At 49.3% G+C, this 23,727-nt stretch overlaps 1 protein-coding gene across 3 annotated transcripts in view; it reads left to right on the forward strand.

Annotated features, from left to right (window-relative positions):
- MDN1 (midasin AAA ATPase 1) overlaps positions 1–23,727 on the forward strand; it is a 2,688,524-nt gene that overhangs the window by 2,222,810 nt on the left and 441,987 nt on the right. For all 3 annotated transcript variants that reach the window (XM_069606482.1, XM_069606484.1, XM_069606483.1), the window contains exon 76: positions 15,326–15,458. In XM_069606482.1, the coding sequence (XP_069462583.1) occupies positions 15,326–15,458 (133 nt within the window). The remainder of the gene's footprint in view (positions 1–15,325; positions 15,459–23,727) is intronic.

Consider the following 23,727-nt stretch of genomic DNA (forward strand, 5'->3'; position numbering starts at 1 on the left):
TCTGTGGCTTCTTGGTTCATTTTGTCTCTCTACATGCTTACCAAATCTGAGAATTACCACAAGGGGTGGAGCAAAGGGAGAGCACTGTCATTGGATGGGGGCAGTATGATCCAGAGGACAGTGATTGGTGTACAGGAGAAATACAGTTTTCAAGTGAAACTTGTTTCTTTTACTGAGGATTCCCAGTCTGACAGGGATATTCATGAGCATGTGAATCCATGCCAGACCCACGCTGGTGAACAATAGTTACAGGTAACTAACTTAAACCTTCATTTGACTTTTAATAGAGTTGCGCTTTCCTCCATGTATTCCACTACAGGCATCTGTAATAAATTGTTGCAGCACATAGCACCTATGTGCAGTGTTGCTGGGGAATCCCTTGAGCCTCCCATTCCTGTTCATGACTTTGTCCTTAGAACTACTGTTCTCAATGATAGTAAGGTACTTTTATCTTACCTTTCTTTTTGTGGGATCAGCACACACAACCTTATGTGGAGTGCTGAGGGGCTATCTTTTAACTCCTTTCCCACTGCTCCTGTAACTTGTGTCCTGTGACAGACAAACCTAAATGGCTGGTGGCAGTGGATATCTTTTGGCCACTTTTTACTCACCGGCTGTTTCCTCAGCTGCAGTACAGCACCCATGGGTGACCATTTTCCCCAAAATGGCCCGTCTTATTTTCTCTGCATTTTTGGTTTGTATGTCCTTTGTTGGTCCTTCTACCATTCCAGGTGGAGATGGGTCCTCTTTCAGTTTTGCCGTTGGCAGCCCTCCTAGGCGAGTGTGTGTCTGGTGAGAGGGGAGCCTGAAAGTTCCCTGGCCTTTGTTTTAGGGTATGCCTGTCTGGAACTAGTTTGAACTGGGCGTCTGGCTGTCCTGCAAGGGCAGCCACGCCAAGGTGATTTACTGGTCCATAGGACGGAATGAATGGGTACCTGCATAAAAGGCAAGGCTTTTGGGTCTGAAAGCTAAGTCACCCACTGGAACTGAAGCACCGAAGAAGACTAGAAACGCCTGCAACACCTCCAGTAACCACAGAAGCACCCCTTAAGTGCTGCTGCAATCCTGGCCCCGTTTTTGAATCGACAGGGAAGCTCCGCCAAGGGTGACTTCCTCCTCTGCGCCATTGGGCATAACCAGCCTCAAGACACTCTTCAATTTGAGCTGTCCCCTGTCGTTGTGCGACCTTCCTGGGCTGCAGAATTCCAACTGGAAGTGCATTGCCTTGCCGTTGATGAATCTCGCTGGAACTTTGGTGGCATCCGTGTGGACGTCCAGAAGAACAAATCCCCTCACCAGAGTGCAGGACCCAGACACCAAGAAGATTCCAACCAGCAGTGATTGTTAGCTACTGGTGCTGAAAAGACAGCACCAAAACCACAAACCGATGCGGGAGTACAAAGGGGTCTGTGCAGGCAAGTCACTAGACTACTGCTGCAAGAGCCCATCCAGGGTCCCCCCTTTATTCACCATGACCAAGTACTCTGAGACAGGGTTTGCAGCTGTGCATCCAGAAGACATCCAGCAACATGAGCTACTTCATTCACCAGCAAGGTACTGTGGAGCTTAAGGGAAACTTACCTGAAGCCGTTTGTGTTGTGCTTTGTATTTGGAGCGCTGTTTCTACTGTTTGGGTGTTCACCCCTTTACAGTTGCCAAGGCTTAACAGTTTTTGCCCCTCCAGGGAGGCTTTTCCTAAGCTCTTGAACTTATTCCAAACTTGTTACTTACTTGTCCTAAGAAGATTTGCATCAGAACTGTCACATTACTATTGACCTGAGCATTGCTAGTTTCCCAACAGTATATCCTCTGAACCTCTTGACTTGGGCACTGGTTGTTTCCCTCCAAAACCTGAACTGAATTCCTCCTTTTTGTTAGAGAAAATACCTAAACCTTATAACAGTTGCTACTAGTTACCTGTGATTGTTGCTCTTTATATTCTTGAATTTACCGGAACTTGAATACTGTAGATCAGCTAATTTAAATTAAGTACTTTTACTGACTGTGTGTAAGAAAAGTATATCATTTGCCTGCTTTATTCCCTTAATATTCTAAATGAAGTGGCAGCTCACAGCGGCACTCCATCTTGCATTTGAGAATAAAGTACACCACACTGTCGTGCATTCTCCATTAATAAAACGTTAATTATTATATATATATACCCTATTTTTTTATAGTACTGCAAGTGTGTAAGTTTTTCCTTGGATCTATATGTTCTGATTTCCTTGTACTGGTTTACATCTCGCATTCCTCCTCCTAAAATCAGCCTGGCTGCTCTACCACTCTACCAACCTTGGGTATTACATGCCTATATTAAAGTTGTGGCCTTGACACCAAGGTCTTGTAGAGTCCAAAACCAATTGGACTGTAGAAAAACGTACCGAACACCCTGTTCCAGGAGGAAAATGTGCCCTTCGACCATGCCATCACAGTGGCGTTGGATATTGCGGACACCGGCTTCTACCACACATCAATGAGGTGGCTCTTTGGCACCGAGGTTGGCTGAATTCTACGGACTTCAGGGCGGACATACAGTCCAAGGTGGTAGACATGCCATTCGATGGGGACAATTTGTTTGGAAAGGCTCTGGACGAGATGCTCCGATCGATTAAGACCAACACAGAGAAGGCACAGAATGTACTCCAGCTACTTTGTGGTATTGAAGAAGTCAGGAGGGTGGTGGCCAATCCTAGTCTTAAGGCGCCTCAACAAGTATTTGAAATCCCAGAAGTTCCGGATGGTCAAGGGGATTTCCTGGCAACCTTCGACCTGGAGGACCCCTACTTTCCCGTTCCCATTCATCCAAAACATCGAATGTTCCTACAGTTTGTGGTCCAGGGATGGCACTATCAGTTCATGACCCTGCCCTCTGGCCTGAAATCGGCGCTGAGGGTTTTCACGAAGTGCCTGGCTCTGGTGGCATCACATCTACGTCTCAAGGGCATCCATTTATACCCTTATCTGGACAACTGGCTCATCCGCTCCTGCTCTCACACGCTGGCAATCCAGCACACTGCAGAAACCATTTGCCTTCTCACAGAGCTCTGATTCTCCATCGTCTATCCGAAGTCCAGTGTGGAGCCATCTCAGAGCGTGCTGCTTCTGGGCACCCCTCTCAACACAGTTGCATACCTGGCTACCCCTCACCCCCCCCCCCCCCCCCCCTCCTGAGGAGAGGGTGACGGGCATCGTTGGGAAGGTGCTGAGCCTGTCGTCGGCACAATTCACGATTGGGCAGGATGTCCTCCTGCATCCACCTCGTTCCATTATGCAGGCTCCAGATGAGACCTCCACAGTTCCTGGATGTGCAGTGGCTGCAAGTCACAGGCTCTTGGACAGACAAGATCGTCCTCAACTAGGAGTTCAGGCATGGTCTATGGGGGTGTGGAGGGTACCCACACCGGGCGCAAGGAGCTCCTTTTCGGGTCCCACCTTTCCAGGCCATGGTCGTCACGCATGCCTCTCTGGGATGGAGAGGGGCCCACACCGGACAGGTGCACGCCAGAGGCCTCCTGGCTCCCAGAGGAAAAAGACCTTCACATCAACGTCGTGGATCGTCGGGCAGTCTTCTGGTCCCTGAAATCATTCCTACCTTACCTGCAGGGGAGATGGTGAGAATTTTCACAGACAATACCACTACCATGTTCAACATCCAGAATCGGGGCTGGGACCGCTCTCCCTGAGAGCTCAGTCCCTATGGCGCACTGGGCCGTTCTACAGGACATGTTCTTCTGATATTATCTGGCGGGCACCAAGAACACAGTTGCATAGTTGCTCAGCAGGGAGCAGTGGTCCTGCCACGAGTGGGAGCTTTGTCAGGATCAAGTGTCCTTTCCGTTCAACAAGTGGCATCAACCCTGAATCGACCTCTTTGAGACGGTGGGCAACTCCAAGTGGCAGAAGTTTGTTAGCAGGTTCCCTCTGCCGAGTGGTCTGGGGGATTCCTTCTCATTCCCGTTTGTGGAGCTCTTCCTGTTCACCTTCCCTCAGATTCCCTCTCCTGCTACGTGTGATCAACACACTCGGACAATGTCATTGCAGGATGATACTCATTGCTCCAGCATGGCCACAGCAGATCTGGTACCCAGACTTTCTCTGTCAGTGGCTCCATCCTTCCAGCTGCCTCCACTTCCCAATCTTTTCTCCAGGGACAACAGAACGATCGAGCCCTAGAGTTGGATCATTATTCCCTGCCGGTGGAGTGCAAGAAGATCCTGGCCAAGGCCAGAGCGCCCTCTGTTGTGCTACTGCCAGAAATGGAAATGCTTTACAGTGTGGTGCAGGACTCTGGAGATCACAACGTTGCAAATCACAGCTCTGCAGCACCTTCTGTATCTGCTTTCCCTGGCCAAGGCTGGCTTGGCTCACGCCTCCATCAAGGTGCATCTGGCTGCCATATCCCATTAAACCAAAGCGCCTGGTAAACCCGCCCTGTGGTCACACAGGCTCGACAAGGAGTTCCTTAATGGCGTCTTCAGAAATTATCCACCAGTTAAGGCTGCTGCTCCTGCTTGGGAGTTCAACGTAGTTTTGACTAAGCTCATGGGGGCCCCATTTGAACCGATACATCAGGCTCCTTTGAGGTTTCTCTTGTGGAGGACTGCTTTCATAATGGCCATCACCTTGGCCAGGCAGGTCGGTGAGATCCATGCGCTCTTGCAAGCAACCACACTTTGCAGCACCACTCTCTTAGTGTGGAAAGACACTCGCCCCACCTTTATGCTGAAGGTTCCTTTAGAATTCCAGTTCAGCAAGCCTTTGGTTCGGTCAGCCTACTTTCCAAATCCTTCTACGTCAGCAGAAAGTAAGTTGCATTCGCTGGACGTTGCTCATGCCTTGTAGTTTTTTGTGGTACACACAAAGGACTTTGGGAAGACATCTCGTCTCTTTGGGAATTTTGGACCTGGGAAGGCACTGCCTAAGGCCTAGATATCCAGGTGGCACTCCAGCTGTATCATGCACTGTCATCGTCTGGCCAACAAACAGCTACCAGTCGCACTCCACCAGAGCCATCGCAGTAACAACAGCTTTTCTCTCGAGTGTTCCCCTGCTCGACATCTGCAATGCCACGCACACCTTCATAAGATTCTACTGCGTTGACCGGAATTCCTACAGAGGATTTGCGGGTCGGTCAACCGGTGCTACGGAACCCATGAAGTACTTATTTGAACTGATAGTTTTATATATGCAGCTTCATTAAGCTGTATACACTTCAGTATATTAGTGGGGTCTGTTTTCTAGATTTGTGTCTCTGTCATCTACTACCCTATCTAAGTTAAATGTTTTAGTTCTGACTGCGCTACCCAATTTAAGAGAGGGATGGCGTCTGTGCTGAATCTGTCAATATCGTCACTGGTTCTCTGGAGGGAAGCTTCTCTTGCGTGGCCAGGGAAAGGGAGAAGTTACCTGACCCTGGGGGTGGCTATCTGCGGGAGGACCATGTGGGGGGAGGATAAACTCGCAAGGCAGGAAAACACTGAATCATAATGAACCTCCAGCTGGTATTCGCAGCACAGAAGCTAACGAGAACGGCATATCATTAACAGCATGTGAAAGCCAAATTAAAGTAATTGAAGGAACTTTTACAAATACAAACAGTTTTAAGAAACTGTCGGTGACCCAAATTTTGGAAGGCGAGATTGATACAATTCTCCAGCATGGGGTCTGGCATGGATTCATATGCTTATGAATATTCCCTGTCAGGCTGGGAATCCTCAGTAAAAAATTAAAATAGTTTTGCCCTATCGTGAAAACTGCTTTTCTCCTCTATAACCTATCACTGTCCTTTGGATAATACTGCCCCCATCCAATGACAGTTGTCTGCCTAAGCTCAACCCCTGGTGTCCATCTTCAGTAGTAGTGCCAGTCTGCATATAAGTTTTTAATGTGGCATGACTTTTTTAACTTCCTATTTTTTCACAAAGTGCTTTAAAATGCACCATTTGAACCCATTCATTTTTTTAAATGTCTCTGGGTGGAGAACCCCTTTCTTGGTACAGGCACCCTCGCTGTATTTGGTCACTCATGCATTTTTGGCGCATACATTTACGCCCCTTCAGTTAAAAATAAATGCACCCGCCGCCATTGGTACTGCTATGTGAGTTTATCTAAGATGTGTTATCCGTTCAAGGACACTATCCATTAGAAGAATAAATTACTTGCCTTCCGTACTTTGCTTTCCAATGTATATTCTTCCTCCCGGTCCCATCCTGACTCTGAAATAAAAAACACTCTCCAGTTCTCTTGCTTTTTATGAAAATTTCTCCCCCTCCCCATTCCCCCTTATGACCCTAACTCGGCTCAACATGGAGAAAAACACGATTGAACTGGGGTCATGGGGTGCAGTACAATGTCGAAGATTATGAGCGGACCTCGACACCTATTCTGCACAGCACTCCCTGCTGTCGTAACATTTTCTGTGAACTGCTAAAGCCGGAGAAATGTATTTAAGATGAGGAATCTGTGGGATGAACATCCATCAGAACGAACATTACCTAAATTAAGTAATTTGTTCTATTTTAGGCTTAGATTTGTTTTTGACATTGACCAGTGATATGTGACACATTATTTCTGTTGGTTTTGGGCGTGGAGGGTAGCTTTATTTTGCTGGACCATATTATACCATTAAGATTTCCCTGATAAATTATGGGTGTGGGGCCACCTTCTAGTGCATCCATACCTGTACCCAGGAAAACATCTTGGTCTATGCCCTGCATGAAATCGACTGGTACTAAAGGTAAGATTATCATACAAGTCTGAAGGAAGTGACACAAGGACCATCAGTTTGAATCTCTACCAAGAGAGGTGTGCAACCTGTCCTGGACTAGAGAAATTGACCTCTAATCCGTCTTCCGTAACTTTTTATTTAACGTTCATTCACACGACTTGCAGATAACTTTATGGGCCCTTCATAATATTATCTAGGCACTGTTCAATAAACCTGTGATTTGCTGTGTGAAATATATTTTATCATTGCAATTAGCAGTCACCTGAACACCTTTTCGTCAATGTAATTTACATCGTGGCATCTACATCGCCAAAATGATCTTGTGCCGTTTAAAAAAAAAAAAAAAAAGATATTTATGGGGTTATATGTTATGGGGTGAGGGATATAATCAGTGCAATGGTAGGGGAATGGGTAAGTAGGAGAGATGAGACATCTATTAAAGAAAAAAATAAACAGTGTAATTTCAGCAAGGTAAATAACCACAAGGTACATCTTTCTATGAAACCATGTAGAAGCCTTCAACTGACTTTCTGGCAATTTAAACAGCCGAACATGTATTTTTCTTGAGGTGGCCTCGCTTCTCAATGTGACATTTATTTTGTTGTATAAACTTTGTTTGGCATTATTTCCTCTGTTTTACGGTTGCTGAAGTATTATTCGCCGAGTACTTTGTCTGCTGTAAGAATGCAAATGTAAGCCCACGGAAAGTAATGCAATTTCGAGGGGGTTGGGTCCTCTGACGTATTCCATATCTATGACAGTAATCACCACAGCGGTGCTGCTTCGGAAAATCTTTTGGCGTCTGCGTCCTGCGTCGATGACGTCGATACACTGTCCTCAAGGGCCTGCGTCTCGCCTCGGCTCTTTGAGTTTTGTTCTTTCGGTTCCTCGAACCTGTTAGTTTGTGATATACCATGATGTCTTCTTAAAACCCGGCCGCGGTGTAGAAGAAGTAGTGTTGGGACTGCGGGTCCAATATGTCATTGACGGATTCGCACGCCGCTTGCCTCTGGTGCCTCAGTGAGGACCACGACACGGATGACTGTGTGGACTGCCAGTCGCTTACTTCGAAGGCCTTGCAGGAGCGTAAGAAGAAGCTTTCTGTAGGTAAGGTGTCCAAGCCCCGGAAGTCGAAGTCCACCGGCCTTTCGACTGACGATTGGAGGGGCCAAGGATGGTTGCTCTAGACATGCCCGTTCCAGGTCCCGGTCCTCGACGCCCTCGAGACCGTCGGAGCCTGTGAAGTCTTCGAAGAAGAAGACATTGATGCCTTCGGCACCAAGGTCGTCGAGGGACTCTCTCAAGGCTCCGCCTCCGTGGAAGCCGTCAACGACATCGGCGCCCAGGCTGTCGAAAGACACGCTCGGGGATCCACCCTCGTGGACTGTGTCGAAGCTGTTGCGCCACGCTCGACGTCGACGCCGATTCCATCGACGCGCTCAATGCCTTTCGAGGCTGTTTTGACTGAGGTACCCTGTGGCACGGTGGAACCCCCTAGAAAGGCTCTGGCCAAGGCTAAAAATGTCTGTCCCTTTTTCTGTGCCCTCATTCCAGCTTCTGGATTATATTTCTGAGGTGGATGAAGGATCTGAGGAAGGGTTGGTTCCTGATACGGTACCAGACGAGATTTTGTCTGGTCATAGCCAGATTGAAGACCTGCGTCAGTCGTTGCACGACGCTAGTGGTCTGGACACCTCTCCGGAGGTGGAGTTGTGTAAGCCTGAGCCTGGCACCCATGGCGAGTCCTCGTACCGGCGCCTTATGTAGAGGGTAATGGAATACTTGGGGTGGTCTGCGCCACCAGTGGATTTTCTGCAGGATGACCTGACGGATATCCTCGACCAAGGTCCACCAATGGACCCGGTACTGCCATTCCATATGGCCTTGCAAAGAAGGGTGGCAGCGGCGTGGACTGCCCCGGAGAGTCTCCCGGCAGTGAGCAAGTCTTTGCCGCGAAAATACCGTCCAGCCAGTAGCGACCCCTGCTACTTGACCACGTACCCCACTCCGGAGAGTTTGGTGGTGCAGGCGGCTAAGGCCCCAGCAAAGCAGGCGTCCTACCCTACCATCCCTCCTGATAGGGACGACAAGCGTCTTGATGGCTGGGTGTTTTCTTCAGGGGGTGTTGGGGAGAATTCTCCATCTAGGGCTAATATCCCTCACCTAGTGAGTCCCCCAGCAGCTTTGCTGGATTTCTGGAGTTTATTCTTTCCACCTGGTAAGAGTGTACATCCTTTTTCCACTCTTGCGTGTGTTTTGGCCTATGTGTTGTTACTCGTTGTGTGATCTTGGACACTGGAGCACACCACTCCAAGTGCCCCTGTTCTTGTATAGGTTACACAGCACCTTTAGTGTAATAACCCAGGGTTGTCTTTTAGACTTCCCTCTGACTCCATTTTGCTGGGGCTGACTACTGTCCCCCAGAGAAAGGTAAAGTTGCCATTCACTTTACATAGTAATTTTTTACCACAGACCCAGTACACCCCATTTTACATGGAGTACTGGAAAGGGCTAATCTGTACCCCTTTTCTGTCTTTACCTCCCTGAGCATTATTTTGCTCTTTTAACATGTAGACTTGGCTGGTGGCAGTGGTATCTACCCTAACATTTCTACCGCGATTATATTAGATAAACGTGGTACTGTTCTTGGCTATTATATTAGCCTCGCACATAAACCCACTTGACCAAATCGTCTTTCTTTTGGCTCCGGTTGGGTTTATTCGCCATTTCTTTTTGTTAAACTCCTTCTTGTGTTTTACTTTGCGCGGCAAACTAGGTTCGCCTTCTTTGTTCACCGTCTTTTGGCGGGCTTCTGCAGAGAAGCCCTCCTCTTGGCGCCTGGGTGTCTAGGTAGACTGAATGTGGGGAAGGGGTGTAGTCACCCCCTGCACAGGGTATCCTAGGAAACCCAAGTCGCACTTTGCCATGATTGGCTGAGGTGGTTGCCCCGGCCGGACAAACCCCCTGCTGTGTGATTGACAGCCAGGCTGTGTGAATGGGGGTTTTGCGCATTAAAAGGCAGGTCTCTTGGGCTAGAAGTCAGTCGCCTCTGGAACTACAAGGAACCGAAGAGGTGGAGAGAACGACGGCTGCTGCAACTACCCTGTCCCGGTGAAGCCCTGCTGCAATCCTGAGCTATCTACCCTTCGACGACTAAGAGAAGATCCAGTCCGGAGTTGTCTTCCCTTGAGCCTGGTGGGGATAACCAGCTCATCTTCAGCCAGAGATCTCCGCCGTGGTCGAAATCGCTGCACACTGCCGTAGTGGTCCGGATAGCCACCTGCTGAGCCTCTCCTGTTTTTAAGGAGCACACCTTTGCGTTGTCGCTGCTGTCGGCTTCATCCCTGTGTGGTGCAGACCCTCTTCAGACGTCCTCCTTCACAACGAAGCTCCAGTAATCGTGGGTCTGCAGGAAACCAACAGGAACAGCTGCGAGGGCACCAGCTGCATCGTGGAAATCAGGTACTGTGTTCTACTCTAGTAAACTGGGTGAATCCCTTTTCTTCATCCTCGAGGCTCGTCCTTGTCTTCCCTCCTTCTTATAACTTTTGCTTCCGAACATTGACAATATTCAAGTACTTTTTGGCTACACGGAATCGTGAACTGTTTAACGGTGTGATCTTCGGTACAGGCCTCCGGTGCCACCTAAACCTAGCTCCGACGCTTTGACTTTTGAACTTCTGTTTGAGTGTTTCTCGATACTGTCTGCCTAACCTAAATATTGCCTGTGATTTTTGCCTCCAACTCCCTCTGGGTATCTCAGGTGCTAAGTGTGTTTTTGCCCCGGTAGCATTTCATGTCACGGATACGCGTTTATTCAGTAGACCGAACTGTCAAAAAGTGATTGCAACCGTATCCGCGGTATCGTGTTTTCTTCATAACACCGGTTCATTCAAACACAGGGTACTTAACTTGAGACTTACTGTACAAAGTGAATTGGTTAGTTGTAGTATATTTAACGTGTGGTTTTGTTTAAAGTTTAATAGAGGTGTTGTGTTTATAACTGATGGTTTAAAAATAAATGTACTTATATTTTTTAGCTGAAACCTTGAGTCGGTGTTTGCTTGAGTCAAACTAATTGTGGTCCCTTTGTGTAATCTCTGCTACTGCTCATATACTCTTGAGATAAGCCTGGCTGCTCTGCTACTGCTACCACTATAACTTAGTACAGGCTTGTACCAAAGATAAAACTTGTATTGCCACCTGTAGTCTTAATCAGGTGTAGTGGTCCCTAAGGGCACTGCACAGGATTCTGCCTAACAGGGGGTATGGCTTTACAGGCAGCCAACTCTGTGTGTTCCTTGTCACGTTTCACGCACACTCTGTGGAACTGTATTTCGTTAGCGGCTGATCATATTCCCAAAGGGAAGGAACGGGATGGTTTTCTTGGTATGGTGCAGGATGGCAAGGATGCCATGTGTGAGTCCTTTCAGTCGGGTCTGGACAAGGCAGATTGTGTCAGCCGGTCCATGGCGGCGAGCACCGTCATATGCAGGTTTGCGTGGTTGCAGAAGTCAGGGTTTCCTCCTAATGTGCAAGCCCGGCTCCTCAACATGCCCTTTGATGGTGAATATCTTTTTGGCAGCAAGGCTGACGAGAGCCTTGAGAGGTTGCAGACCTCCAAAGCTGCAGCGAAGTCGTTGAGCGCTGCAGTTCGCCAACCTCCGCCTTTTCGTCCTAGGTGACAGCAATGGAGGGGAGGTTCCTTTCAATATTACTCATCCTTTAGTAGATCAAGAGGAGCTGCAAGTCAAAGGGGCCACCGTAGGAGTACCAGAGGTGGAAAACAAGGTACTCGAGGTGCCAAGGCCGCTCGGGCGTTGCCTCTTTGCCCTCAGGCACTGCTGCAGCCGCTTCAGCTCAGTCATGAGGCCATGTCCCATGGTTCGCCAGTTGGGGTAAGGCTGGCGCAGCATCTTGTAGAATGGCGTGCCATTACTTCAGATGTGTGGGTTCTGGAGATCATAGCCCACGGCTACTCTCTTCCTTTCCGGCAGAGGCCTCACGACAATCCACCAGGCAATCTCTCTTTGAAGAGTCTGGATCCGCTCCTTGCGCAAGAAATACAAGTCCTGCTGGAGAAAGGCGCCATACAACTGGTGCCTGTAGCGGAGAGGAACAAGGGATGGTATTCCCCTTATTTTTTGTTTTCAAAGTAAGACGGGGGATTGAGACCCATCATAGACTTGCGCGGTTTGAACAAGCTCCTCAGGAAGGACAAGTTCAAGATGGTTACTCTCTCAAGTCCTCCAGGCCCTTCAACTTCAGGACTGGTTGGTGTCTCTCGACCTCAAGGACGCTTACTTTCATGTGCCGATCCATCCCAAGCACAAGAAGTACCTGAGGTTTTCGGTTGGCGAATCACACTTTCAGTTTCGGGTCCTGCCGTTCGGATTGACCTCCGCCCCGAGGGTTTTCACCAAGCTCCTGGTGGTGTTGGCAGTGTATCTCAGGAAAGGGGGGATTCACGTATACCCCTCCCTGGACGATTGGTTGATCAGGGCGCGCTCTCCCGAGCAAGTCCTGGATAATCTATCCGTCACCTACCACTCCCTTCACAAGCTGGGCTTCTCCCTCAACTTAAAGAAGTCCCATTTGACGCCAACTCAGCGGCTCCAGTACATCGGAGCAGTGCTCGACACATCCCTGGGGCAGTGTTTTCCTCCCCAGGTGAGGGCTCATCACATTCAGCAGATGGTACACAAGTTTCGACATGCCCAGTCTCCCGGCGTCCAAATTCTTGAGGTTACTCGGCCTCATGGCATTCTGCATTCTTCTGGTGCCAGAGCCCAGGTTCCGGATGAGATCTCTGCAATGGGCTCTCAAGATGCAGTGGTCACTGTCCTCCGGCAGGATGTCGGACCCCGTTCAGGTGCCGCCCTCGGTCGCTCAGGACCTTCTGATGAGGGAGGCTCCATTTTGGCTACCCTGGCCGGAGGTGACGATTGTGACGGACGCATCCCTCACGGGATGGGGAGCTCATGCCAAAGAGTTGACAGTCAGCGGTCGTTGGTCTCTGTCGGAGTCCAGACTCCATATCAATCTGTTGGAGCTGAGGGCCGTCGGGCTTGCCCTGAAGGCTTTTCTGCCGACTGTGCGAGGAAAGAATGTCCTGATTCTGACGGACAACACAGTCATGAACTACCTCAACAAAAAGGGGGGGCAGGGTCACTTCCTCTGTGCAGGGAGGCGATGCAGCTCTGGTTCTTGGCCATCCAGCAGGAAATTTCGATCTCGGCAGTTCATCTGGCCGGAGACAAAAACGAGACGGCGGACACTCTGAGCAGGCAGAGCGCGATCTCTCACGAGTGGGAGTTGGCTCAGGAGATTCTCCTGGAGATCGTCACCCTTTGGGGGACCCCTCAAGTGGATCTCTTCGCCTTCAGTGTCAACCGGAAGTGCGAAAGGTTCTGCTTGCAGGAATTTCCTCCAAAAGGAGCCTTAGGAGACGCGTTTGTGGTGGAGTGGTCCTTCCCACTGCTGTACGCGTTTCCTCCAGTCCCCGTCATCCCGCAAGTGCTGCGGAGGTTCGGTTCCCGGATGATCCGCATTGCTCCGGCATGGGCCCGGAGGACGTGGTACCCGGACATTCTCGGCTTGTCCATCTGCCCTCCATGCTGTTTTCCCTACCGAGACGATCTGCTCTCACGGGAGGGGGGTCAGGTTCTCCATCCAGAGGTCTGATCCCTCAACCTTCACGCCTGGCTTCTGAATGGTTGAGGTATAAGGATTGGGGCCTCCCTAAATACGTGATGGAGGTGTTGCTTTAGGCCAGACAGCCGGCAACGAAGTCCCTGTACTGTTGCCGTTGGAGAAAGTTCTGCGACTGGTGCAGGGTTAAGAATGTGGATCCTTTTTCATGTGACATTCCTGTGGTTCTGTCTTTTTTGCTTTCGTTAGCCCACAAGGGCCTGCAAGTGGGTACCATTAAAGGTTACCTGGCTGCGCTGTCCATATTTAAGCGCTCGTCTGAGGAGTGTTCTTATTTCAAAATTCCTTTAATTTCTCCGTTTTTGAAAGGGCTCACTAATGTGTTCCCACCGTCACCTTTCCAGGTGCCTGGTTGGGATTTGAACCTTGTTCTAAAATTCCTAATGGGTGCTCCATTCAAGCCTTTACATTCTTGTCCTTTGAGACTGTTAACCCTGAAAACTGTATTTTTAGTTGCAGTCACTTCCGCTCGCAGAGTGAGTGAGTTGCAAGCACTTTCAGTTAAGCCACCCTTGACTGTGTTTCATAAGGACAGGGTTGTCCTTCGAGTTCGTCCTTCCTTTCTTCCGAAAGTGGTGTCAGAGTTTCATTTAAACCAGAAGGTTATTCTTCCGGCATTTTATCCTCCTCCACATCCTGGTAAGGAAGAGGAGAGGCTCCACAGGTTGGATCCTAGGAGAGCTTTAAGCTTCTACATTTCACGCATGTCCCGGGTCAGAGTGGACGATCAGCTCTTTATTGGTTACGCTGGAAGGCGTTTGGGACAAGCTGTTACTAAGCAGACTTTGTCTAGATGGATTATCTTGGCAATTTCTGAATGTTACCGCTTGGTGGGTAAGGACCCTCCGGTAGGCTTACGGGCCCATTCTACTAGGGGTATGGCTGCCTCCACTGCCCCGCAGAGTGGTGTTCCTATTCGTAACATCTGTAAAGCAGCCACTTGGGCTTCGGTCCATACTTTTGGCCTTTTGGCAAGGTGGTCCTTTACTCTGCAATTTGATTGGGCATTCTAAATTTCTATATTCTAAATTCTTTTCCCTCCATACGTTGGTACTGCTTTGGGAGTCTATCATAGATATGGAATACGTCGGAGGACCCAATCCCCTTGAAGAACAAGTTACTCTCTTGCCTGGTAACGTTCTTTCGATGGGATGGTCCGACGACGTATTCCATTTTTCTCCCTCCCTGCCTACCCCGCTACAGAATTTCTTATGCTATTGCAGCTTACGTTTCCGCAAGGCTTTCTGTGGTCCTACTGGCAGAAGATTGGTGCCACACGTTCTGTGGAAAAAACTACAACTGAGACTACGTGCGTCTAACATCCGGTGACGTCGGCTCGACGGAGGCCCTAGAGGACAGCGTATCGACGCAGGACGCAGACAGATTTTCCGAAGCAGCACAGCTGTGGTGATTACTGTCATAGATATGGAATACGTCGTCGGACCATCCCATTGAAAGAATGTTACCAGGTAAGAGAGTAACTTGTTCTAATACCAGCCCAGACAATTACACTATTTGACACAGAATAACTGTTGCGTATCATGAGCTAGTGATAGCTGTACACAAAAATATTGTTTTGATAATATATTCCCCCTATATACTGCCAATAATCCACATTTAATTACAAGTTCAATTCACGTTCTGCAGCGGTTAGCCATTAGATCACAACACCTAGAAATTACTTCTAGTTTTAAGTCTTCAACCTTCTTCTTTTCTAAATGTTTTGGTGGTCTCGTCAGTTCATTGTACCACGGGGGGACACAAGGTGGCTGGCTTTCATTCAGTCTTTTATTGTCTAATACAAATTGAATTTGTAAAATGTCTAAACCAAGTTCCATGCTATATATGTGTTGTACAGGTGTTTAAAAGTATGTTAAACAATTTTAGGTTTGTCTTATCGCAAGGGCCTTACTTGGGCCCGTTCAAGAGACACCCAAGAGATGCTTTACCTCCGTCCGCTGGATCTACACAGTGCCTTGACCATATGTGATATGAATGGTGCCGACCCATGTGAGGCAATGTATGTACATTTCTTTCTTTTCTTTGTAATGAACCTTTTTCTCATTTTTGATTTGCATTTGCTGACTGTGAATCTGATAATAGTTTGCTCAAGCTTCTTTTCTCCATATTTTCCAAAGTGAAAATGCTTTAGCATAGAATGACGGGCTTCATGTATGGATTGATGGTGTTAAGGTTATATTTGAGTAGTATATTGCTAAACTGTTGAAAGCATGTAAAACTAATACTGAGCTGCACATGTCGGCTCTGGGGGGAAATTGGAATGTGTATCTGTGACAAGAGGACTATTTGCATTTTACCCATTTACAGTAAATACTTTTTTAAACAAGTAAATTGATATTTCCCTTTTTATAAGGCAATATCGCTGTTGGTTTCACAGGCAACATTTTGTAAGATGATTTATGGCAGACTGCTGGAATGGATTCAAAATTAGCAGATTTTATGCCAGCTCGGTTGGGTTTCTGTGCCAAAGTGAGTGCTTTTGACCAAAGTGTTACTCTACATATATTAGCTATATAGACTGTTATTATCAGAAAAGATAACTTATTAATGGTGTTAATAGATTAAATCTGCACTTTCCATATGGTTTATTGCCCGAAACTGCCCAAAAACATATCCTGAGCCATTTAGAGGTTCTGGGCCACCTCCTGTATCGTCGCTCTCGACTTGCATGATATTTCTGTCCGATTTCAAGCAGAGTATGATTGTAGAATTTCTTGTAGGGTTATAAAAGGAGCTAGGCAGGGATGTCTTTCCAATGGATTGTGTACTCTCTCAAATTCTTCATCTTAGATCTGTTCCTGCGGCAGCAGCGTTCTTTGGAAATGTTTTTGCCACACTTCGCGGCATCAGGAGCGAATGTGACGTCAATGTTGGTATAAATAGCATGCACCGCACCCCGTGACACAAGTCCCTTTTTTCTGCATGCGTGTCACGCTCATTGGAACGTTGTGCGCATCAGAAATATTTTCTGGCATACTTGAGACATGAATTTCCATAGAAAAGGTCAACCCCAGAGCAATCCGGCTTAAATCGTTATGGGGACTGCAACACCAAAATGTCGCTTACTGATCCCCACAAAATGTGTTTATGTTGCCTTGGCTACGGTGACGGAATGACGGATTGTGGCTCTTGTCGGTCAATGACGGCGAAAGCGCTGATGGATACAGTGGAAGCTAGCGCTCAGGCGATCCTTGTCCAAGTCTCCCAGCACCACCCACTCAAAGAAAAGACTGAGTGGGAAAAACTCAGAATAAGCCAATCGGTCTCCTGATGGAATTAAAAAAAAAAGCCCAGGAATGATCGCACTCCTGAGCGAATTGCATCTTTCCTCTTGTTCTTTGAGAATTAATATTTCCCTATAAATCCACTTTGGCAGAGAAATGGGAGGAATTCTGATGAAAAAAAATATTAGATGTTTTTAGCAAATCGGTTCCCTCGCTTTCCGAGCCGAAGACACACAAAAAAGGGACCCCACTGCACCTGGCCAAGCTGGCAAGGACTCCAGTAGAGATTTGTCCTGTGTGTCAAAGACCCCAGGTGTAAAGTAATGACGAAGAGGTTAACTATATCCCAGAGTCGAGGAAATAGCTAAGGTCCTCTTTCAAAGGGATATTTGATGAAAATGGGAATCGGACACGTTTTGGCTTTGAACCTTTTAGATTTTTCCAATCCGCCTGAGGAGTTTTTCTTGGAGGGCAGGCTGCAGATATTAGTAGGTAGTAGCAGCTGACTTTCATAAATATTCCCTGTCGTCGGGCTGGGAATCCTCGGTAAAAGAAAAAACAGTTTCACTTTAGTTTTAAAACTGGATTTCTCCTCTAAACCCAGCACTGTCCTCTGGGTCATACTGCCCCCATCCATTGACAGTCTTCTCCATAAGCTCCACCCCTGGTGGACATCTTCAGATTTTTACTACACGCTTCAGTGTCTTCTTATTGCTCTATTTTTTCATATTTCATTGTTTTGGAAACATTGGGTATAATTTTTGACCAATTTTGTCTAATCGTTCGACCAGAGGTCGACTACCGGCAGCGGGGAACCGCTGTCAGTGAAGATCGCTCTACATCACAGATCTTCCATAGAGTTTCGAGAAGGCCTGGGCTTGGGACTACTTCACGCCTTTCCACCATAAGTGAGGAGAAGAGATGCCTCTTCAAACTCTGCGCAAAATGTGTTTTGAGGAACATGTACGTCAAAGATTGACACAATAAATGTCTATTGCCTGCACCCAAACCATGATGAGGGATGCGAGTTCTGCTGTGGATTTTCAAAAGAGACGAAGGATTGCTACAGCAGCCTGGCAGCCTAGCTCAAGTCAGGCAAGGTCTCTGACTCTGCTTCCGGGCATGGTCATGCTTCCCCCCCAGGACCGGTAGGTCCCACAAGCAAACTCCCTCCGAAAAGAGGTTGAGATCCTTAGAGGATGCCCTGGCATGGGGGTCCAAAAGAAGGAAAGGCTGCACATTGTTGATCCCACACGGATCGCCGGGGCTGCGGGTCCCTGCTCTGGAAGGACAAGGTCTCTGTCACCAACCACTTCTACGGTGAGCCTACCTGTGAGGGGTGCTCTCTCTAAGAGAAAGTCTTTGACTCCTACAAAACTCTGCTTACCATCGGTGGATAAGGTGACAAAGGAGAGATCCAAATGTGGCCCTTCGCTGTCCCCCCTCGGCAACGCCATCAGCAGCTCAACTGGCCAAAACAACTGCGTCATCAACAGTTGCGACCTCGTCCACGAAGGCTCCTGCTGCCACCCCGTCAATGACCAATACTACTTTGTCAAAAGACGGGCTGGCCGCGAAGGAGGTGTCCACGGTCACAGCAACGGCTGCCCCTCTGGTGTCCCTACCTCCATGGAGTGAAGCAGCTGCCGTGGCTCCAGTGAAGACCCCTGGTATGGGGACAGCTGCACTGGCTGTTCCCCCCCCAAAAGTCTACAAAGAGGGGAAAGGTTAACACTGAAGGGTACAGAACCACGGACAGCCCCTATGAGACCAGTACAGATTTATACGAGCTGCGGAGAGGGCAACAACAATCTGCCCAAAGACTATTATTCAGACCACGAAGGGGTTCAGGGACCCGTATTTGTAAGTGGGTCACCATGAAGCGAGCCCGGTCCTCCACCTCGCTAGAAGAGGGGCATCAGTCTGGAGTCTCCACCTCCCATTCCTTCCACGCCTCAACCCACGGACATTTCTTTGGACATTCTGACCATGCTGTATACGCTTGTATCAGAAATTCAACAGAGACTGCAGCCCACACTGGGCTCTGCACCTTTTAGGAGTCCCCGAAGGCCTCCATCCGGGAGTCCTCCCCGGGGCAAGTGCAGGTTGAAGGACCCTGCTGGCCCAATGCATCAATCAACACCTCCTATACCTCAGGATTTGACTCTGACTGGGGATCCTGCCACGCACATGGACACAGGCATAAATACTACGGCTACGGACACCGACAGTGACTTTGTACCAGTTTACGGGGAACCAATGGGCACGGATGAACCGCACAGGGCCTCTTTGCCGGTTTAGGTCGGCTCCTTCCACACAATGATGTCCAGGGCCTTTGAACTTTTCCAACATGTTCTTGAGGTGACTAAAAATGAAAGACTCCTTTATGAACGACCAGAGTCCAGATGGGAGACCATGTCGGTCCCTTGCTAGACGATATCTGTGATGAGGGCCGTGCCCTAATGAAGAATCTGAGCACTGCTCCACCCTAGCGAGATAGACTCTAGAAGAAATAGAGTCCAGGACTCAGGCCCCCCATGCCTATGGTCACAGCCGACCTGACTCTGTGGTCTCAGCCGTATCCAGGAAACGCTTGGCGAACCAGTAGTCTGTCTATGATGCCCATGGACCAGGAAGGGAAGAAGCTGGATTTGATGGGGGGAAAAAGAATCTACACTGCTGCCAGTACCATTAAGCCATTAACGCCCTTGCCATTTTGTCCCGCTTTGGTATAAACTGGGCCCTATTCTGGATTTCTTACCCCATGACAAGAAAGTAAGAGCTCTGGTGATGTTCCCAAAATGGGAAGTGGCCCTGGACCATGCCATTACATTAGCAGTAGACATCACAGACACAGGGTCCTGCCAAATGGGTAACAGAGTGTCACTTTGTCGACAGGGATGGCTCAAAGCCACCAACTTCAGACTGGACGTTTAGTCCAAAGTGTTGTACATTCCATTTTATGGTGAGAGTCTCTGCAGGTGATCAAAACGGACACACATGTTTGTTGGGTACCCTGCAGCAGTCGTCCGTCCTTCCGTTCTCGAGTGGAAAGTCTGGGGATATACCACCCCTTATCGGTAACTTTCCCGCTCCACGGCACAAGATGTGTACAGAAGTCGCTCACATCCATACAGCAGCGAAAGACAGCGGAGGCGCCACCCGCAGTGCAGGGCCACCGCACCGAAGCAGGTCTGAACCGGCCGTGGACTCGGACCCCCACTTGTGCACCCCAGTGGGAGGCTGGCTGGCGAGGTAAGTCAGCGCATGGAAGACCATCACCACTGACAGATGGGTGCTGGATGCTCTCGGACATGCGCACACCTTGGAGATCCCACGCAGGTGTCCTCGTATTCCCCCTATGGCTCGACAACAACAGCACCTGGCGTAGCTGCTGCAGGAGGTCCATCCATGTTCAAAAAGGAGCCCTCTGTGGTTTCCGGAGTCTACTCCAGATACTTTCTGGTCCAAAAAAGGACAGAAGTGTGAAGGCCGATCCTGGACCTGAGAAGCTTCAACAAGTTCTTGAAATCTCAGAAGTTCAGGATGGTAACATTGCAGCACATACTCGGCCAACTGGAGGAAGGGGCTTTCTTGGCAACCTTGGACCTGGGGGACACCTACTTCTCCAGCATTGGATCTTTCATGGATTCACATGCTTCGAATATTCCCCGTCGTCAGGCTGGGAATCCCCGGTACATTATATAGACCCTTTCCCATAGGAAAACTTGTTCGACGCTTATGCATCCTATCCACCTCGTTTTGTATCATGCGTGCCCGCGCCGTCAGGACGCCATGATATAAATACAGGACCCGCCCCCGCGCTCCCTCAGATTTCAACCGTCTTTCAAAGTAGTGGGATCCTCGTGGTTACTGCTAGTCGAAATTAGGTTGTATTTTCGCTTCGGCGACGTTACATTCTGGAAAAAATATGTCCGGAAAAGCTTTATTTCGCCCTTGTGCGACATGTGGACTCAAAAAAGTCTATGAAGGTGATGCCCACATGGATTGTATCTACTGTCTCCACCCGCACCACACGGCGGATACATGCGAGATATGCCAGGGTTTCTCCCAAAAAACCCTTAAAGACCGGAAAAGAAGGTTGGTCGACTGGCTTAACGACGGAGCGGGTGCCTATCCGGCATCAGAAGTTGGCTCCACGGCCTCCAGGAGCAAGTCGGAACCTCCCTCGAAGAAGGTGCGGCCTGTCGAAAAACGCCCTGCGGACAAGCATACGGGGAAGCATGCTGGGTCTTCCTCATCACACAAAAAGTCCTCCTCCTCCTCCTCATCCTCTAAGACGGAGAGGCAAGCGGCATCAAAATCCTCCTCAGGGGACCGTCCTAGGTCTTCCGTGAGTCGAGACTCTTCAGCAGGGAAGTCGGCAACGAAATCAGCTACGAAGTCTAAAGGCTCGGTGCCGGCTACTTGCTCGTCGACCCCGGTGTCGCTGACGATGCCTATTACTATTCAGGCAGCAGCGGTGGGGATTCCTTCGACGGTGACTCAATCTATGGCCTGGCAGCCCGAGGTTTGTGACCCGGTCCCCCCTGAGGTCCTACTGCAGCCAGACACGGCCTTGTCGGTGTCGTCGGTGGAAGGAGAATGTGGCATGGTTATGCAGCCGTCGGACTTGGGCTTACGGCCTTCCAATACGTCGACGACGAGTGCGAGTGGGGGTGTGGTCCCTCTATCCTCGACGTTGCTGACCCCCCAGACGGTTTTGTCTCTGGATGTGCTTAATACACTTCAGAAGCTCCTGCAGCGTCTGGATACGCAGATCCCTCAGCCTGGCACTTCATCGTTGCTATTTTCTGCACCTTCCGTCGACGAACAAGCTCAAGCAGCTCACTCGACGACCAAAAGCCCGTCGGCCTCCCAGGTGGTGAAGGATCGTCCTCGAGCGCAGGAGGAGGGTGAGCTATCGGAGTCCGATTCTATACGAGGTGACTCAGGGTCGGACATTTCCATGTCACCGTCGAGAGACCCAACATGGAATTCGGATGTAGAGGTAGAGTCTACGAGGAGCCAGGCACAACCATCTCCTCCGGATGATGTGGGAGCCTTCCATGCAATGATGGGAAAAGCGTGTTCCGAGTTCGGCTTAATTCCTGAGGAGCAAAAGAAAGACTGTTTTCTTTTTGATCACATGGGTCAAAGGAGGAAATCGGTATTTGCCATCCCAATCCTGGACCACGTGTGGCAAGAAGGCCTCAAGACGATGCGTCATCCGTTCTCGGAACCGGCTATTAAGGGGCGTATTGAGAAAAAGTTTAAAGCTCCGGAGTCCACTCCAAAATGTCTAACATCACAGCCTCTGTCGGACTCTGTGGTATCGGCGGCAGCGGCTAGGAAGGCCAGAGTACAGCAAAAATGTTCAACCCCACCAGAAAGCGAGGCCAGGAGGCAGGACGCCTTTGGAAAAAAGGTGCTCTCAGTCGGCGCCACGACGGTAAGAGCAGCCAACTCCTTGGCGATTGTATCACGATACGATAGGGAGATGTGGCATAAACTAGCCCCTATCCTAGAACATCTGCCGGAAGAACATCGAAAAGCAGCCATGTTGCTAGTACGAGATGGTGAGGAGGCCTCGAACCACGCAATTAATATTGCGGTGGACCTAGCAGAGTCTGGTTTCAAACAAATCAATCATGGCGTAGTACTACGTCGACAAGCGTGGCTCAAATGTACTACTTTCAGACCTGAAGTCCAATACAAAGTCCTAGACATGCCATGTGAAGGAGAACATCTGTTTGGAGACAAGGTAGATGAAGCCTTGAAGGGGATGAAAGAAGACACGGATACCGCTAGGTCTCTCGGCGCCCTCCAGACAGGTAGAAGTTTTCGCTCTTTTCGCCCCTTCAGGGGTGCTTCCGGAAACTCCCGCTTTGGAGCCTCTAGGGACCGTGGATTTAACAGGCCCTCATACTCCTCACAAGGTTACAGACGTGCATCCCAGTCGGCACATAGAGGCAGAGATTATCAAGCCTCCAGACGACGCGGCTCGGGTCCCTCGTCGACGAAGGACAAGCAAACCAGCAACCAATGACGGCCTTCGGAATGTCCTGGGGGGTCGAGTCTCATCATATCGACCAATGGAAATGCATCACCACAGATCGATGGGTTCTGGACACGATTCGCATGGGTCATGCGCTACAATTCAAAAACAAGCCTCCAAGTCTTCCGCCAGTGTTTTCGGCCCAGCCCCACCTTCGAGTTCTAAGACAAGAGGTGGCGCTTATGCTGCAAAAAGGAGCGGTAGAACGGGTTCCTGTGGCACAGGAAGGACAAGGGGTTTATTCCCGGTTCTTCGTTGTCAAGAAGCCAAATGGAAAATGGAGGCCCATTCTCGACCTGAGGGTACTCAACAAATGGCTAAAGAGCTCAAAATTCAAAATGCTAAAGCTCCAGGAGGTTATCAGGTCAGTGCAACCCATGGATTATCTGTCGTCGCTAGACCGTCAAGACGCATATTTTCATATCCCAATACGTCCACGACACAGGAGATATTTAAGGTTCGTCGTCGGGCGAAAGCATTTTCAGTTCAAGGTCCTCCCGTTCGGTCTCAAGTCCTCCCCCAGGACGTTCACCAGGTGTTTGGCCCCTATAGCGGCCCATTTAAGGAAGGACGGTCACCATGTCTATCCCTATCTAGACGACTGGCTGGTCAGAGGTTCGTCCATGGAACAAACACGAAACAGTCTGGGGGCCACGATGTCCCTCTTACAAGAACTGGGCTTCGCGATAAACTTCAGCAAGTCCTCCGTAGAGCCTTCGAGGACCTTGGTCTTTCTAGGAGCGGAGTTTCATACGCACACAAGCCTTGTAAGACCATCCAGCGAAAGAATACAGAAGCTACAAAGCAAGGCGTCGGAATGGAGATGCGGTACCAGGGTGTCGGTGCGCAAATACATGTCCCTGCTAGGGACCATGTCATCCTGCATTCCGTTGATAAACAACTGCCGTCTGTTTATGAGGCCTTGCCAGGAATTTCTAGCGGACCGTTGGGCGCAGAGCCAAGGTCGCTGGTCCGACAGACTGGTC

The sequence above is a fragment of the Ambystoma mexicanum genome, chromosome 4p (assembly GCF_040938575.1).
Source record: "Ambystoma mexicanum isolate Mex_15411 chromosome 4p, UKY_AmexF1_1, whole genome shotgun sequence".
NCBI lineage: Eukaryota > Metazoa > Chordata > Amphibia > Caudata > Ambystomatidae > Ambystoma > Ambystoma mexicanum.